Source organism: Nomascus leucogenys, chromosome 9 (assembly GCF_006542625.1).
Source record: "Nomascus leucogenys isolate Asia chromosome 9, Asia_NLE_v1, whole genome shotgun sequence".
Taxonomy (NCBI): Eukaryota; Metazoa; Chordata; class Mammalia; order Primates; family Hylobatidae; genus Nomascus; species Nomascus leucogenys.
This window is the reverse complement of record NC_044389.1, coordinates 88,360,881-88,378,045: the sequence shown is the minus strand read 5'-3', so window position 1 is coordinate 88,378,045 and position 17,165 is coordinate 88,360,881. Positions and strand designations below refer to the sequence as shown.

Below are 17,165 nucleotides of genomic sequence, written 5' to 3'. Positions count from 1 at the left end.
GTCATCCGGACTTTGTTGTTCCATGTATAGAACACAGGCAGAGTAGATTTAGCATAATTCTTAAGGGCCCTAGGATTTTGGAATGGTCAGTGAGTATTAGCTTCAACTGAAAGTCACCATCCACATTAGCCTCTAACAGGAGAGTCAGCCTATCCTTTGAAGCCTTGAAGCCAGGCATTGATCTCTTATCTCTAGTTATGAAAGCCCTAGATGGCATCTTCTTCCAGTCAAAGGCTGCTTCATTTGCATTGAAAATCTGTTTAGTGTCATCAGCAACCTTAGCTAGATATTCTGGATAACTGCAGTTTCTCCATTAGTACCTGTTGCTTCACCTTACACTTTTAGTTACGGAGACAGCTTCTTTTCTTAAACGTCATGAACCAACCTCTGCTAGCTTCCAACTTTTCTTCTGCAGCTTCCTCATCTCTCACAGGCTTCATAGAATTGGAGAGCCAAGGCCTGGCTCTGCAGATGGTGATTAAGAGAATGGTGTGGCTGGTTTGATGTCCTATCCAGACCACAAAAACTTTCCCTGTATCAGAAGGCTGTTTTGCTTTATTATCGTTTGTGTGTTCACTGGAGTAGCACCTTTAATTTCGTTTAAGAATTTTTCCTTTGTATTCACAACTTGGCTGTTTGGCACAAAATGCCCAACTTTTGGGCTATCTTGGCTATCAACATGCCTTCCTCACTAATCTTAATCTTATTTCTGTATTTTTTATTTAAAGTGAAAATTATGTGACTCTTCCTTTCATTTGAACACCAAAGGCCATTTTGAGGTTATTAATTGGCCTAATTTTAATATTTTTAATACTTTTGTGTCTCAGGAAATAGGGAGGCTTAAGGAGAACGAGAGAAACAGAGAAATGGCTATTCAGTGGAGTAGTCAAAACACATACAACATTTATTCACTAAGTTTGCCATCTTATATAGGTATGGCTCATGTCCCCCAAAGTAATTACAATAGCAGCGTCTGAGATCACTTATCACAGATCATCATAACAGATATAATAATAATGAAAAAGTTTCAAATATTGCAATAATTACTAAAATGGAACTTAGAGGTACGAAGTGAGCACATGCTATTGTAAAAATGGTACCAATAGACTTGCTTGACACAGGATTGCCACAACCCTTCAAGTGGTTAAAAATGCAATAATTGTGACAGGCACTATAGCAAAGCACAATAAATAAGGTGTTCCTGTATATACAATTTTTCCAACAACTCTCTAAGTGTACTGTTTAACTGAATTATTATTACACATTTAACAGGTAACAAAACTAAGGCCAAAAAGACTAAGAAACTTGGCCAAGATCCCACAGCTAACAAATGGCAGGGTAGTGATTCAGATCCAGGGCTGTCTACAAAGTTCCTACACTTTCCTCCAAACAACCCAGCCTGTTTATTTGAAGTAGTATTTTCTCCTTCTTGACTAATGGCAAGAAATTATATGAAAAATTATTATTTGACTTATTACTCTGTTAACTAGGTCTAAAATTATCTCCATCTTTACTGCACAACTGTTTTCACTCAGGTCGCTGATCTCTTGTACCTGACTTATTGAAAGACTTACCGCAGCTCCCCACTGTTCCTGCCTGCAGCTTCCCATCCCTCAGTTCCACCCTACACTAGACTGAGCTTTTTGAAATGTAAATTTGATAGTTGCCAAAATACCTATGACTAGTTGCTAAAATATCTATGACTTTCCATTGCCTTCAAAATGAAGTTCGAATCCTAATCATGTTTTATAAGGGCTCTCCATGATCTGGATTCTGCTCTGTGTTCCAAGGTCCTTCCTGGCTGCTGCTCCCTCACCCCCTTAGGTTTCAGCCATAATTACCTACTTGTAGTTCCTTATATTGTTTTTGTTTTTCTGCTCATTTGGAGCATTATTCCCACTTCTGTTCATCTAGGTAACTCCCATTTGTTTTGAAATGCTGTTTATATAGCATTTCTTCATGGAAGTCTTCCTTAACAACTCAAGTCTGGAACTAAGTATCACTCTTAAATCCTCACAGAAAATCATTTACTTAGTTTACATATAGACAGCAACTTTATTTATGCATTAGATAAATCTCATGCTTCCTTCAGGGAAATACAGCACCATGTGAGGGCACAAAGCTTAGAAAGGAAAGGATGGGCAACTTTTCATGCTCCACTTACCCCCTTTTTCAGGCTTTCTTGTACAAGGCACAATTTGAACAACCATAAATGATGGCTATAGGTAGCATTTATCAAATGGTATTGTAATCACTTGTTTACTTATTCATATCCCCATCTAGCTCATTGAGGAGAGGGACTATATTGCATTCATTGTTATATCCCCAGCCCCTAGCATGGTGCCTTTCAAACAGAAAGCACTCAGTAAATATTTGATAGCCAAACTGATTAAGTTAATGAACAAACATGTGAAAATAATAGTTTGCAGTAGACTACACCTTTGCACAAGTTGCCCTAAAGAGAAAGGCAAAAGAAAAAATACTAGCGTCAAGTACTAGTTTAATTCAGGACAATAAACATTGAATGCCTACAAATGGAAACTATTGTGAGGCAAGAGAAATGGAAAAGATACAGTCCCTTGCTCTCATAAAACTTTCAGTCTTGCTAGGAAGATTATACATGTATACAAATGATTAAAATTGAAGGCAGAATGCAACATTGTGACATGTGCTATATGAGATTTATAATTAAAGTTCTGGAAATAGTACTGAGAAGGAAGAAGTTTCATCTAAGTGAGTGAGGAATTCTGAAAGCTTCACGGAGAAGGTGATAATAGATGACTTTCTTCACAGAATTGGAAAAAACTACTTTAAAGTTCATATGGAACCAAAAAAGAGCCCGCATCGCCAAGTCAATCCTAAGCCAAAAGAACAAAGCTGGAGGCATCACACTACCTGACTTCAAACTATACTACAAGGCTACAGTAACCAAAACAGCATGGTACTGGTACCACAACAGAGACATAGATCAATGGAACAGAACAGAGCCCTCAGAAATAATGCCGCATATCTACAACTATCTGATCTTTGACAAACCTGACAAAAACAAGCAATGGGGAAAGGATTCCCTATTTAATAAATGGTGCTGGGAAAACTGGCTAGCCATATGTAGAAAGCTGAAACTGGATCCCTTCCTTACACCTTATACAAAAATTAATTCAAGATGGATTAAAGACTTACATGTTAGACCTAAAACCATAAAAACCCTAGAAGAAAACCTAGGCAATACCATTCAGGACATAGGCGTGGGCAAGGACTTCATGTCTAAAACACTAAAAGCAATGGCAACAAAAGCCACAATTGACAAATGGGATCTAATTAAACTAAAGAGCTTCTGCACAGCAAAAGAAACTACCATCAGAGTGAACAGGCAACCTACAGAATGGGAGAAAATTTTTGCAACCTACTCATCTGACAAAGGGCTAATATCCACAATCTACAATGAACTCAAACAAATTTACAAGAAAAAAACAAACAACCCCATCAAAAAGTGGGCAAAGGACATGAACAGACACTTCTCAAAAGAAGACATTTATGCAGCCAAAAAACACGTGAAAAAATGCTCATCATCACTGGCCATCAGAGAAATGCAAATCAAAACCACAATGAGATACCATCTCACACCAGTTAGAATAGTGATCATTAAAAAGTCAGGAAACAACAAGTGCTGGAGAGGATGTGGAGAAATAGGAACACTTTTACACTGTTGGTGGGACTGTAAACTAGTTCAACCATTGTGGAAGTCAGTGTGGCGATTCCTCAGGGATCTCGAACTAGAAATACCATTTGACCCAGCCATCCCATTACTGGGTATATACCCAAAGGACTATAAATCATGCTGCTATAAAGACACATGCACACGTATGTTTGTTGCGGCACTATTCACAATAGCAAAGACTTGGAACCAACCCAAATGTCCAACAACGATAGACTGGATTAAGAAAATGTGGCACATATACACCATGGAATACTATGCAGCCATAAAAAATGATGAGTTCATGTCCTTTGTAGGGACATGGATGAAACTGGAAAACATCATTCTCAGTAAACTATCGCAAGGACAAAAAACCAAACACCGCATGTTCTCACTCATAGGTGGGAATTGAACAATGAGAACTCATGGACACAGGAAGGGGAACATCACACTCCGGGGACTGTTGTGGGTTGCGGGGAGGGAGGAGGGACAGCATTAGGAGATATACCTAATGCTAAATGACGAGTTAATGGGTGCAGCAAACCAACATGGCACGTGGATACATATGTAACAAACCTGCACATTGTGCACATGTACCCTAAAACCTAAAGTATAATAATAATAAAAAAAAGAAACTCCATACACATTAAAAAAAAAAAAATAGACCTAGACCTTCAACTATGGGTAGGATTTCAGTAATACAAAGTGTTGGGGAGGGCCACAGTCAGGAGGGAGTATTTCAAGCAAAGGAAACAGCACAGTAGCACTGGAAGGCACAGGGCTTCTTTGAAGAGCAGTTTGGCTGCTGATAAAGCTGGAAAGATGGGGAGAATCTGATTATGATAGAGGACCTTGAGTGCTATGTTAAAGTGTTTTCATTTTAGCGATGGGAGCTATTAAAGGTTTTTAGAAAAGGAAAGTGACACTATCAGCTATATTTTGAAAAGTCATTTGGAAAATAACTTTTGTATTTGTATTAAGGTTTGCCAAAATTTAAGCATCTTCCCTTTTGCCCTTGATCTCAATTAAACAAATTTTAAAACACCAAGGAATAGAGATTATCCCTAATATTCTCAGTCTATCTCAATGCTAGATCCTTACCTTTACATTGACCCGCTCTCTCAAGCTTTCAGTCTCTCACTATCTAAATAGTTGGTAGTCCTCAGAGTGAACAAAGCTCACAAGGCTGTGAGGAAGAGACAACAGAAGGGTTTGCCTGAGACTTATAGCCAAAGCTCTGTGACTTTCAAAATGAGACTGGGGAAATAATCCACTGCCGTTACTATGTGATTCAAGGCACCTGGTCACTTTCTTTCCTTACTTTCTTTGTAACAGTAAAGGACAATCTTCTCTTCTTGTTAACCTTTCATGTAAATATAAGTTAATGTATGTATTTGTATTAGGAGTAAGCAAGTATGTGTGTAATGAATTTGTCTTTCTTGAGATGCAAAGGTATGTTAGACTTAACTATTATCAAAATGTAACTTCCAAAAAGAAATTTTAAATAGTACACATTGTCTTTACTAACTATGGTAAGCAAACTATTTCTTGGAAGGGATCCATGGATCTTGACTTACTTTGCTTTAGGACAATAACCCTAGTAAGGAAGAAATCTCTGTTTGATACTGACTGAAGTCTCAGAATTTTCTGAGAACCTTCCATAATGTTACCACCAGTCAGCAGAGAACTGGGTGAGGAAAACCTAGAAGCATTAGGACCACTTAGGAACTAATCCAACAATAATTGGGCTCTAAAATGAAGTAGAAGAAGAATGAAAAAAAAAAAAAAAAGGAATGGATGCAAGACAAGTCCTAAATTGACACAGCTTTGTACCTAATTAAATGTGGAGACAAAGGAGGTTTAAAATATATGTATATATCTATCTACATCTATCTATCTATATTTATATATAAAGAGAGAGAGAGATACTTAGAGACAGATATAAGACCTTGGCTTGGTGTGGTGGCTCACACCTGTAATCCTAGCACTATGGGAGGCTAAGGAGGAAGGATCATTTGATCCCAGGAGTTCAATACCAGCCTGGGCAACAAAGCGAGACCTTGTTTCTACAAAATAAATAAGTAAATAAAATTTAATTAAAAAAAGACCTTAAAGTCTCTAGGTTGGGTGTTTGGGGAGGTTGCTGATACTGTTACCAGAGATAGAGAAGAGAAGAATAACATAGGTTTGGAAAGAACGTGATTAATTTTGGACATGTCGAATTTGAAGTGCTAATGGTACATCACTGGAAAAATAATCAGCTGAGCATTTGGAGATTCAGACTAGAATTCAAAGAAGACTTATACTAGATGTATATTGAATCTTCCCATTTATGTAATAAACAGTATTCTACAGAACATGAAAAAAGGTGTAGGGTTTCATTTTCCATAATTACCATAATTATGGTATAATTTTCCGTAATTTCCATAATTACCTTTAAAAGCTTATAAATGAATTATTCTAGAAAGAAAGACAAATTCCAGGTGATAGCCTCAATAAGAGATTGTTGAAAAGACCCTTAAAAGATATATTAATAACTTGTATTTGTTTCAAGAAACCATAAAAATTCACTCTCTATTATAAATTAGCTTATAAATAAGAAAAAATTGCATAAGTGCAAGTGATTGATAGAAGAAATTAACAGAAAATGAGCTCAAAGGGAAGTAGAAGAGAAAGGAAAGGAAAAGACCATTTTGACATGTGAGAAGAAAAAAATATATATGTGTGTATATGTGTGTGTGTGTATATATATATGTATATATATATGTGTGTATATATATATAATTGGACTTTCAACAAACCAAACTATGAAGTTGCATTGATTTATACTCATGCTAAGATGTTATGCACCATAGGAAAAATATTTGTCTTGACATTTCTATTTAAAACTTATACTTTAAAATTTTTAAATCATCTTTCTTTCCTTTAATCCTTATGAGATTTTGTTAGAATTACATATGAAAGTAAAATAGGAGAGGAAAATTTACAATTGTTCATGAAGATATCCATTTATCTTTTTTTTCACGCTTCTATTGAGTGATCCACTAAAAATTGCCAAACTCATTGAGAAAAAAGGAACTAAGAAAGCACGGGGCTTCTTTGAACAGAGCAATTTTGGCTGCAGACAAAGGTAGAAAGATAAGGAGAGTCTGATTATGATAGCATGGAGCCTAAGAGTAGAAAGTAAAACTTTCACTGCATCCTCTCTAAACTCTTCTATGTATTTCTCTTCCTTAACTGTGGAAATGAAGTGAGGATATTGTCTATCATGGGTGGATATAGTTGATATGTTACATATAGTAACATATGTCACAAGCATTTATTATTTCTATATTTATAAACTTCATCAAAATTTTTGTATAAATATATTTTTGTGTAGATGTCTTTTTAAAGATATCATTTTAAAAAATCATCTTGCCTGTTCAGCTCATACAAGAGTTGGGTGAAGACTCTATTAGTAAAAGATAAAAGCAACTAGCATTTGACTCTTACCAGAGCCAGTCAGATTCCTTATTATTTGCTCTAAAATCCTTTCCGCCTCCTCCACTGGAAGTAAAACAGCTTAACCAGTCCCTAGCATAGTGCCTGACACACAGTAGATGCTCAGAAAGTATTTGTTGAATGAATGAATCAGTTATTCAACATATATTAGAGCAAATACTATGTACTAGCAGTCACTGTTCTAGGTATTGGAGAAACAGTAACAAGTAAAATTAAGTTCCTACTCTCATGGAACTTACAATATTTGGGAGAGACCATCAATAAACATACATACATATTTATAGTTTTGATAGATATATAAAGTGGTTATAAATGCTCAAATAAGGTTAACACAAGGGAAAAGAGTGCTGATGGCTTCTTTTCTGTATAGAGTGATTAGTGGAGCTCTTATTCTGAGATGGAAAGCCACTAGAAGATGTGGAACAAAGGGTGTTATATCATCCGACTCATATTTTAAGAGAATCATTCTTTTGATGATTGTCATGTAGAGAAATATTATACTGGGCAAGGATAGAAGCAGTCAGTCAAGAAGTTCTTGCAGTAATCTAAGTAAGAGATGGTGGTGGTTTGGACTAGGAGATGAGATTAGAGAGGTTGATGATGGGGAGTTGGGGAATGGTTTGCAGATTTGCAGATCATGTAGGACCTCATAGACTATGGAAAAGACTTAGGAATGTATTCTTAATAAAACTACAGGCCATTAAAATGCTTTGTGACAGGTTATGTGAAATGTCTGACTTATATTTTAAAAGGATCACTCACATTGTGTGAGCATTAGACAATAGCAGAAAGAGTGGAGGCAGGGGAGACCAGTTGATAGGTTGTTACAATAATCTAGGTAAGAAATAACCATCACTTGAGTTAGTACAATATTAATGCAGGCAGTGAGAAGTGATCAGATTCTGAATATGTTTTGAAAATTACAGGATACATTGATAAAAAAAGAAACATATCCAGGTTTATTAGTTAGATAACTAGAAGACTGAAATTGCCATTTCCTGAGATAAGGAAGACTTGAGGAGAGGATTGGGTAAAGGAGGGTAGGAATCAAGTGTTCCCCTTTGAAACTGTTAAGTTTGTGAAGCCTACTAGATATCAAAGTGTCTAATAGATGTTGAGGAAGCAGATTCATGAGTTTAAATTCCAGGGAAGATAGTAAAGACAAATTTACAGTCATCAGTGTATAGATAGGACTTAAACCTGTGGGACTAAATGAAATCATTTAGGAGAGGAATGTACATAGGGAAGAGGTCAGAGGACTAAGCAATGGGGCACGAAGTCAAAAAGATAAGAAAAATCCACCAAGGGAGATGAGAAGGCACAGCTAGTGAAGTAGTAGAACCAGGAGAGATTGGTGTACTGAAGGCTAATGGAAGAAAGTTTTGAAGAAAGGAGGGCATGATCAAATGTGTCATATGATGCTGATAGGCCAAGTCAGATTCAGAATGAGTTTTAAAAGTTGGATGTGACAATGTGGAGATTACTGCCAGTCTTAATAAGAGTATTTTGGGGGAGTGGTAGAGATAAAAGTTCGGGGAGAATTTGGGGGAGAATTTGAGAGAGAATAGGCTTATTGCAAAGAAATGAAAAGAGATAGGACAAACCATTAGATTAAAAGAGTCTTAAAAGATGTCCCTCAGTCACAATGCATGGCCCTTGTTTGGATCCTGACTCAACAAATTTAATTATGGATGAACAGATGGACAAAGAGAGGGAGGGGAAGAGAGAGAGAGGACGTTTATGAGTTATGAGCTAATTCAAAATTTGAACACTTACTATTTGATTATATTGTACAGGAAGAGTATTATTGGAGCTTTTTTCTAGGTGTGATAGTACTATGGGTATATATTTTTTAAATCCTGTTATTTCAGTGATACGTGTGTATGTATGAAATGATAAAATATCTGGGTTTGCATCGAAACAGTACAAAGGAAGAGGGCATGGAAGGAATAAATGATACAATTTGGCTACAAGTTACAATTGTTGAAGCTGAGTGTTGGGGACCTAGCGGCTCATTATACCTTTCTTGTCTATATTTATATATTTTTTGACTTTTTTTAAAATAAAAAGGTACAGAGAAAGAATGGGAAGACATGAAATAGAGATAGCAACTTTGGGCAACAGGAAATTAAAACGTGAAAATACATTGAGTTAGCACGCTCTAGATATCTATATATCTCTTTATGTAACACAAACTATAAAAATATTTTTTAAGATAAAAATCCTTACACTATCAAATTTCCTAACTTCAAAGATTGGTTCCAAGAATATTAGAAACAAGTTGGTTAAAAGTTTATTAGAACCATTTTTGTGGACAATACTAAAGAATACTATTGGTGTGGGTTCAAAGTATCCCAGATACCATTGGAGTAGTTATTTATAAAATAAACATGGATAAGAAAGCTGGACCATGTAATGGCTATTCTTCTAGACTCTCCCACTTTTTAAAAATACATAATTAGCATTTTCTCGTATATAACACACTAATATGCTGGAAATACCTGTTCCTCTCCTTCCTTATCACAAGTGCCTATGGTAGGGTATAAAATGATTACTGACCTGTATATTCACCTTCTTGGCTTTGCTCTGCTGCTGGTTTTATTTCTGTAAGTGAAATTAGAAAATACAGCAACCACTGCCTAATTGTTATTAGATATTATTACTATGAAAACCAGTTTTATACATTATATAATGCTATTATGTGTAGTAATGTATTACTACACCTGCTTATTATAGGATAATTGCCAGTTTCTTTATTCAATACCATGTTCAACCGAAAGTAAAATTTTCATACCCCCAATGTAGGATTATTTGGAGGGAAAGGAATGGCCAGATAAAATGGAAGAGAGAAAAGACTTCTCTGTTTGAGCTTTGTCAGGGTCTTAGTTAGTCCATGCCAATTGTCCAGTCTCCAGTATCAACTTCAAAGTCATATCAGGTAACCTAATTATCCTGCCATGTGTTCCTCCCTAAATCTTCCAGAACCCCAAAGCTTTCTTAGTTTCCTGCTGCTACCGTGAGTTCTTCCCAAACCTGTGTCCTAGAGGGCCCAGTGAGAGACATGATTCTGTTCTACAGACCTCATGAATCTTACCTATCATCAGCTTTTAATTTTTTGGCCTTAGTTCACCCACACTACTCTGTGGCTGCTTAAAAATCCCTTTTCTTCACTTATTCTCCTGCTACTGCACAACTCAACTTTCTCCAGGCAAACATGCCAGTCTCTTAATCCAAGTTCAGATGCAAGATAAAGAGAGAAAACAAGATAGAGTGGCACCCACAAGAACCTTCCACATTCAGACACTGCTGTATTAAGGTGTACCTAACCACATCCTAGAAATGAATTCCAGCACCAGATCCTAAAAACCAGAGGAATTATGAAAATACAGAAGCTTTGCCCTCTCCACATGGAGTACTGTCCACAAAAATGAGGTCTGGAAGTCCCCAGATCCTGTGCCAGGAGATACCATATCTGGCCCCCTCATGTGGGATGTTGCTATATAGATCTCAGCTAGTTGTGCAGTTTGAAGACCCCCATTCTCTCTACATGGGATGTGGCCCTATAGTGGGCCTTAGTGTCAACCCACGAGTTTTTATGTTATTTTCATTATTAATCAGTTGAGAATGTTTTCTAATTTTCATTGTGAATTCTTTGACCTGTAACATTTAGAGGCATATTGCTTAATTTAGAAAGAGTTAGAGATTTTTCTAGTCACCTTTTTGTTACTGATTTCCAGCATAATATTTACTGTCATCAAAGAACATAATCTGAATAATTTCAATCCTTTAAAAATCTGAGAGTTGCTTTTTTGAATGGTCAATTTTGGAAATGTTTCACATGTACTCAAAAAGAATTTCATTCTGAAGGCATTGGGTATTAGTGTTCTGTATCTGTCCCTTAAGTAGATTTGTTAATTGCATTGTTCAAATATTGCATCTTACCATTTTTTTCTGGTTCTTATTTCACCTACCATCATGGTGGATTTGTCTGTTTTGCCATTCAGTACTATCACATTTTTATGTTCTGAGTCTTAGTTATTGAATGCTTACAAATTTAGGATTGTCATATCTTTTCAGCAAATTGAATTTTTTATCATTATGAAATCTCCCTTTTTATCTGTAATAATCTGTTTCACATTAAATTCTACTGTGTCTGATAAAGTTCAGCTCTCACAAATTTCAGCCCTACAAACACAGCAGCCTCTTCTAGTGCAAAGTGACTTGCTCTCCACATACACCTATAGGAATTGCAGTTTGAGGTCCCAGACAAACCTGACCTGCAAATGAATCCCATTATCTAATTAAATGACTCTCAATGCTAGTTATACATTAGAATCACCTGGGAAAAGGGGGACCCTTTTAAAAACAACTGATGTCAGAGACCTGTCCCAAGAAACTCTATTTATTATTAGTCTGCAACAAACTCAGTTATTGCTGTTTACTAAAAGCAACCAGATGATTCTGCTGACTTTATAACCACTGGTTCAGTATGATATCCTGCCACCTCCACCAAGAATGTTGCTCAGTAAGTGTAGATTTGTAATTTCTGGGTGGAGTCTGCACTCTGTGGAGTATGCAGTCAAAAGCCCTGCCAGATGAAAAATGAAAGATGGAAGAAACCCTATACCCTAGATGCCTGGTTCTCCCCTGTCCCACTGTATATCTTCTCCATGTATGATGTGACTTATTTCACACTGTGGAAATCTACCCCAGCACATTCACAGCTTTTTCTTTCCTCCCTAACCTGTCAAGCTATAGTCACAAAGAATATTGTCTGATAAGTATAGCAATTGTGGCCATCACATCTGGATTCTCATTCCCTTTAAGAGTCAATAATGAAAGAGAAATAGAAGGAAAGAAGAAACCAGCTCCCCAGCCCCTGTTAAATTCAGAAGCTCGGCTTATTAACTCTGGACTGCTAAGATCCCTAAACTTCTGCTTTTATGCTACCCATACTACTTCGTATTAATTGTTTGTTACTATCTCCCCCACTGAACTCTAAGGACTCCAAAAACTGGAACAGTGCCTGGTACCTACTTAGTAGGTGCTCAGTGAAATGTTTCATAAATGAATGACCAAATAACTAAGCAAAGAAATGTTTCCATAGCAGTAGAAAAGATGCAGTCATGGTTTCACTGCCAGGGGCCAGTATTTAACGTGGATAATTGAAAACACAGCAGAGCATCAGAGGAGCAGAACTCATAATCTTATGTGAAAACTCAACAGTTGCTCTTTTTCTTAAACACAGCCTGCTTCTTTTCAAGGCATCTAAACATTTGCTATCTCCTTGCACTCCGTTTCTACTCTCCTTAGACCTCCCACACAGCAGCAACCTGATTGTTGGAAAGTGCTCTGTTTGGCCTGCTTTGTCTACCATTTTCCAGCTCAGTAGCAGCCTAGTTGTTAGGGACTTCTTTACAATAACAGTAGAACTCTTTCCAGCTCTACAGCGTAGTTTAAGGGAGATTAGTTGCATGTACAGTCCTTCCTTACTCATTTTCTGATTTCCACAGTATTTTGAAAGAACTGAAAGTTAAGACTGCTTATCCACAAGGCTTTTTCAGTAATGTTATGTTTATCTTAGAATTCTGGCCTAAATGGTAATTGAATTGTGCATGTAGGAGAATGCAGCCAAGATGTTTCAGTAATCATATGGTACCAGGGACTGTGCTGCCTGCACATGACTCGGGCAGATGAATCTGATGCTTTCCTTCTTAAGGACTGGGGTTCAAAGAGAAGTAAGAACAGGATGAAGACCAGCTCACACCGGCTCACTTGACACCTTTTGAAATACAGGAGCACTGTTTCTCTTCAACATTAGTTACTATCAAGGATTCCCATCTGTTAGGATGTGAAATATGAACAGCCATTTGAATGTCTGTGGAGCCACTGCAGACAATCACAGAGAAGATAAGTAGGGTCAGCAGCACTAAGACCCATTTATGTGAGTTGTTTTGGAGATTGCTAAGATCCCGGTCCAGCATTATGTATTCCACCTACTGACCGAGACCTTTATCCTTTTGGCTTAAGACAGTATTATTCAAAAAACTGTCCATGGGCCACCTGCTTTAGAATCATCTATGGGTGCTTATTTAAAAATACCTATCCCTGAGCCCCAGATCAATAAAGCAGAATCTCTGGTATTGAAGCCTTGAACTTGTCCTGGCCAAACCACTCAGCCCATTGTTTTGAACACTAAAGTTTAGATTGCTGCCTTGAGATCTTACTAAGTATTAAGCTTCAAATAGCCCCAAGAAGCAATAGCACTGTGAGCAGGTTAATCATTTTTATTGAAGGATCTAAGATCAGGTTTTAGTAGAGACAGTAATTGAAAAGAACTTGAGGACACAAATACTCAATGAGGAGGAATAGGACACTACCAAAGAGAAGGAACAGAGATAAAATAGCCAAAGAGCCAAAGAAAAATTTCTTTACTTCATAATTTTGCCCTGGCTTTTATGGTCATTTGACATAGTTTAGTTCAATCCAGCAAACATATTGAGCCCCTACCATGTGCCAGGTACCAGGAAGAAAAAATAGAAGGAAGCTCTTAAATGGATAATTTAAATAAATGAGGTAAGGCCAAAGATTGAGATTCATACAAGAAACTTTGGGAGCTGAGAAGCAGGGACCCTAGTGGCAACTTAGCTCTAGAGAAGGAAGTGCCTGAGCAGGAAAATGAATAGAAGTTAGGCAGGTTTGAGGTTATGTGTGGGGGTTACTATTGAGGAGGCGCTAAAGAGGGGACAGGAATTGGTGGGAAATGGAGCATGTGCCCAACATTGGACAGTCTGCCCAAGAAAAGGTCTGAACATAAAGCAGTATGCTATATTGGGATTGGCACGCAGTTCAGGGATGCTTTAGCATAAAGTGCAAAGAATGAGGAAAGGCAATTGATGATCCTGGCTAGGTAGATTTGAGCTAAGTCGGATACATATATGTCTTGATAACTTTTACAAAGTCCTCTTGTGCTAGACATCTAGAAGGCTTCCTGGATCTGTCCTTCAAATTCATTCCGGGTTTGTGGACTCAAAATGTTAGTTGTGATTGCTCCAAAAACATGTTACAACTGGTTTATGGGCCCTCTATGGGACACTGAAGTGGACCATAATATCAAAATTTTTTCAATGTAAATTTGAGCTTGTTTTGACTATTACTGGAAGAATACCTAAAAACAGTAACATTAATGACCTCTGGAGAGGGAGGACTGGGAACAGAAGTGGAATGAGTTTACTTCTCATTGTATACCCTTTTCTACTGAATTTGAATTGTTTACCCTGTATCACACATTCAAAAAAATCATAAAAGAGAACTAAAGAGACATTTATTCTGTAAGATAGAGAAATTGTCAGCATATAAAAGAGTGATTTAATTTATATTAATAACGAAGCTGACAACTTATTTTACAGCAGTGACAGCAATCATAACATTAAAATTAAGTTTGTCTTTCAAATTCTGAGAAAAACATGAGATTGGAGATATCTTCTGTATATACTCTAAAAATTTTGCCTCTTTTTTTTTCCAGTTTGCAGCTCACCTTGTGAAGATGAAATATCCAAGAATCTGTATTCTAGATGGCGGCATTAATAAAATAAAGCCAACAGGCCTCCTCACTGTCCCATCTCCTCAAATATGAAGAACCAAGAGTGTGACTGCCAAAAGTCAGCGTGGCATCAGCACCAGCAGCAGAGTTCTTCATATCCATGCCACTCTCAGACAAAACTAGATGTCCAGATTGTTGCATTTCCGTAAAGCTTGTCATGAGACATTTTTTAAAATCTCATAACCCACATGTTCAGCTATCCACGCAAGAAACTTGACTGTACATGTATTGCTGAAAGAATTTTCTTAACAGTGAAATCTGATCATATATTTTTACCACACTGCCACAGAAAGCCCAAGAAATTCAGCTGACAAGACAGATTTAGCATTATCAAGAAATCCCAGTTGCCCTGAAAAAGCTGTCCTCCATTGTACTGAACAGACAGTCCTGTTGATTGTATTATTTAGAAACATACACTGAATGTGGGCTGAAATCATCATCTTTCCATGATAATGAAAATTGAGAAACTATTCACAATGCATTCCTTATAAATAAATGCTACATTTAGTAACTCATTTCACCCAAAAAAGGTGTGGGTGTGTGTGTATGTGTGTGTGTGTGTGTGTGTGTGTGTGTGTGTGTGTGTAGAGGAAGCGGAGTTTATCCCATTGCAGAAAGTGGTAATACTTACTCCCAGAGAAATGAAATTTAGAAACCATTCATATTTGATAGAATATTTGGTCAGTTCCTGTAGCAAAGATGAATGGCTTAAACAAATTTTCTAGTTTATTTATCACACGAAAGTCTGTATAGTCAGTCCAGGGCTAGTATACTGGTTTCCTGATCATTAAGAACTCATTATCTTCTCTCGTTGCTTTACCAACCTCAATACGTGGCGTCCATCTGATGGACGAAAATGGCTCCTCAGCTTCTACCATCACATCTGCTATCTAGAAGGAAGAGAATGAGGGAAGGAGGGAGGGGATGAAGAGAAAAGAAGAAATGAAAGAAGGAGGGAGGAAAGACAGAAGAAAAGAAAGGAAAAGAAGCGAAGCATGCTCCTTGCCTTTAAGGTCATAAACCGGAAGTTGCACACACTACCTCTGCTTACATATCATTGGCCAGAACTTAGGTGCATGGCCACACCTAGCTTTAAGGAAAACTGGAAAGACAGTTTTTGGGTGGTTGATCATTTCCCCAGCTAAAAAAATTCTTATTACTGTGTGGGAAGAAGAGAGTACATACTGAGGTACAGCTAAGAACCTGTGCCTCTGCCACATTGTTTTTAAAATGAGTATTATAGTTCATTAAATCTAAGACATCTCACAATTTTAGGTACCACAAAGAAAAAAAAAAAAATGAAGCCAAATGAATTGTGACACGTTGTCAATTAAAAGACACATTCCCTGGGAGGCCAAGGTCAGGAGTTTGAGACCAGCCTGGCCAACATGGGGAAACTCTGTCTCTACTAAAAATATAAAAATTAACTGGTCATAGTGGCACACGTCTGTGGTCCCAGCTACTCAGGAGGCTGAGGCAGGAGAATCACTTGAACCTGAGAGGCAGAGGTTGCAGTGAGCCAAGATAGGGCCACTGTACTCCAGCCTGGGCAACAGGGTGAGACTCCATCTCAAAAAAAAAAAAAAAAAAAAAAAAAAAGATACATTCCCATTTCAGAAATCTGAAAAAAATATGCCTCATATATATGAAATATAGCATATCTTTTAATTATCTTCAATTTTGTTTTAATTAAAAAGTGTTCATTCATCTATAACTTATATTCCACTCCAATGTTAAGACTGCCTAGGCAGAACATTTCAATGAGAGCCTCAGTTCAGCTATCTGGGCCATGGTTTTGTTGTTGCTGCTATTGTTTATTTTATTTTATTTTTTCTTTGCATCTACTTTTTAAATTGAGATATACTTACCATAAAATTCATCCTTTTAAAATGTACAATTCAGTAGTTTTTAGTGTATTCACAAAGTTGTGCAATCTCTATTATCCAGAATACTTTCATTGTATGCAATTGTCTACCTGATCAGCAGGTATTCCACGTTAACCCCTCCCAAGGTCTTTGATAAATTTTTGTATATGGAGTGAGGGGTCCAGGTTCATTCTTGCATATGAGTATCCAGTTGTCCCAGGACCCATCCTGTTTTGTTTGGTTTATTCAATTTATTTGGTCATTCACCAAATATGTGTTGAATACCTACTATATATGTCTAAGACACTAATATAATGCATAGTTATATCATTTGTGGTCCTTACCTAGTTTACAAGGGAAAAAATGTGAAAATTAATGAGAACAAATATTTAGCAAGATTTCACCAACATTGTTTTTGGGCCATTGTCTACCCTCTTCAGAGAAATACTAAGACCTCCCGTCCTGGCAATTACTATTCTTTTCCTTCAATCTTTGATGACTT

General features: G+C 37.0%; 1 protein-coding gene across 2 annotated transcripts in view; it reads left to right on the top strand.

Annotated features, from left to right (window-relative positions):
* Positions 1-15,327, top strand: part of TBCK (TBC1 domain containing kinase) — a 262,615-nt gene extending 247,288 nt beyond the window's left edge. For both annotated transcript variants that reach the window (XM_030819188.1, XM_030819189.1), the window contains one exon: positions 14,721-15,327. In XM_030819188.1, coding sequence (XP_030675048.1) covers positions 14,721-14,831 — 111 coding nt within the window. In that variant the 3' untranslated portion in view covers positions 14,832-15,327. The remainder of the gene's footprint in view (positions 1-14,720) is intronic.
* Positions 15,328-17,165: the final 1,838 nt, after the last annotated feature.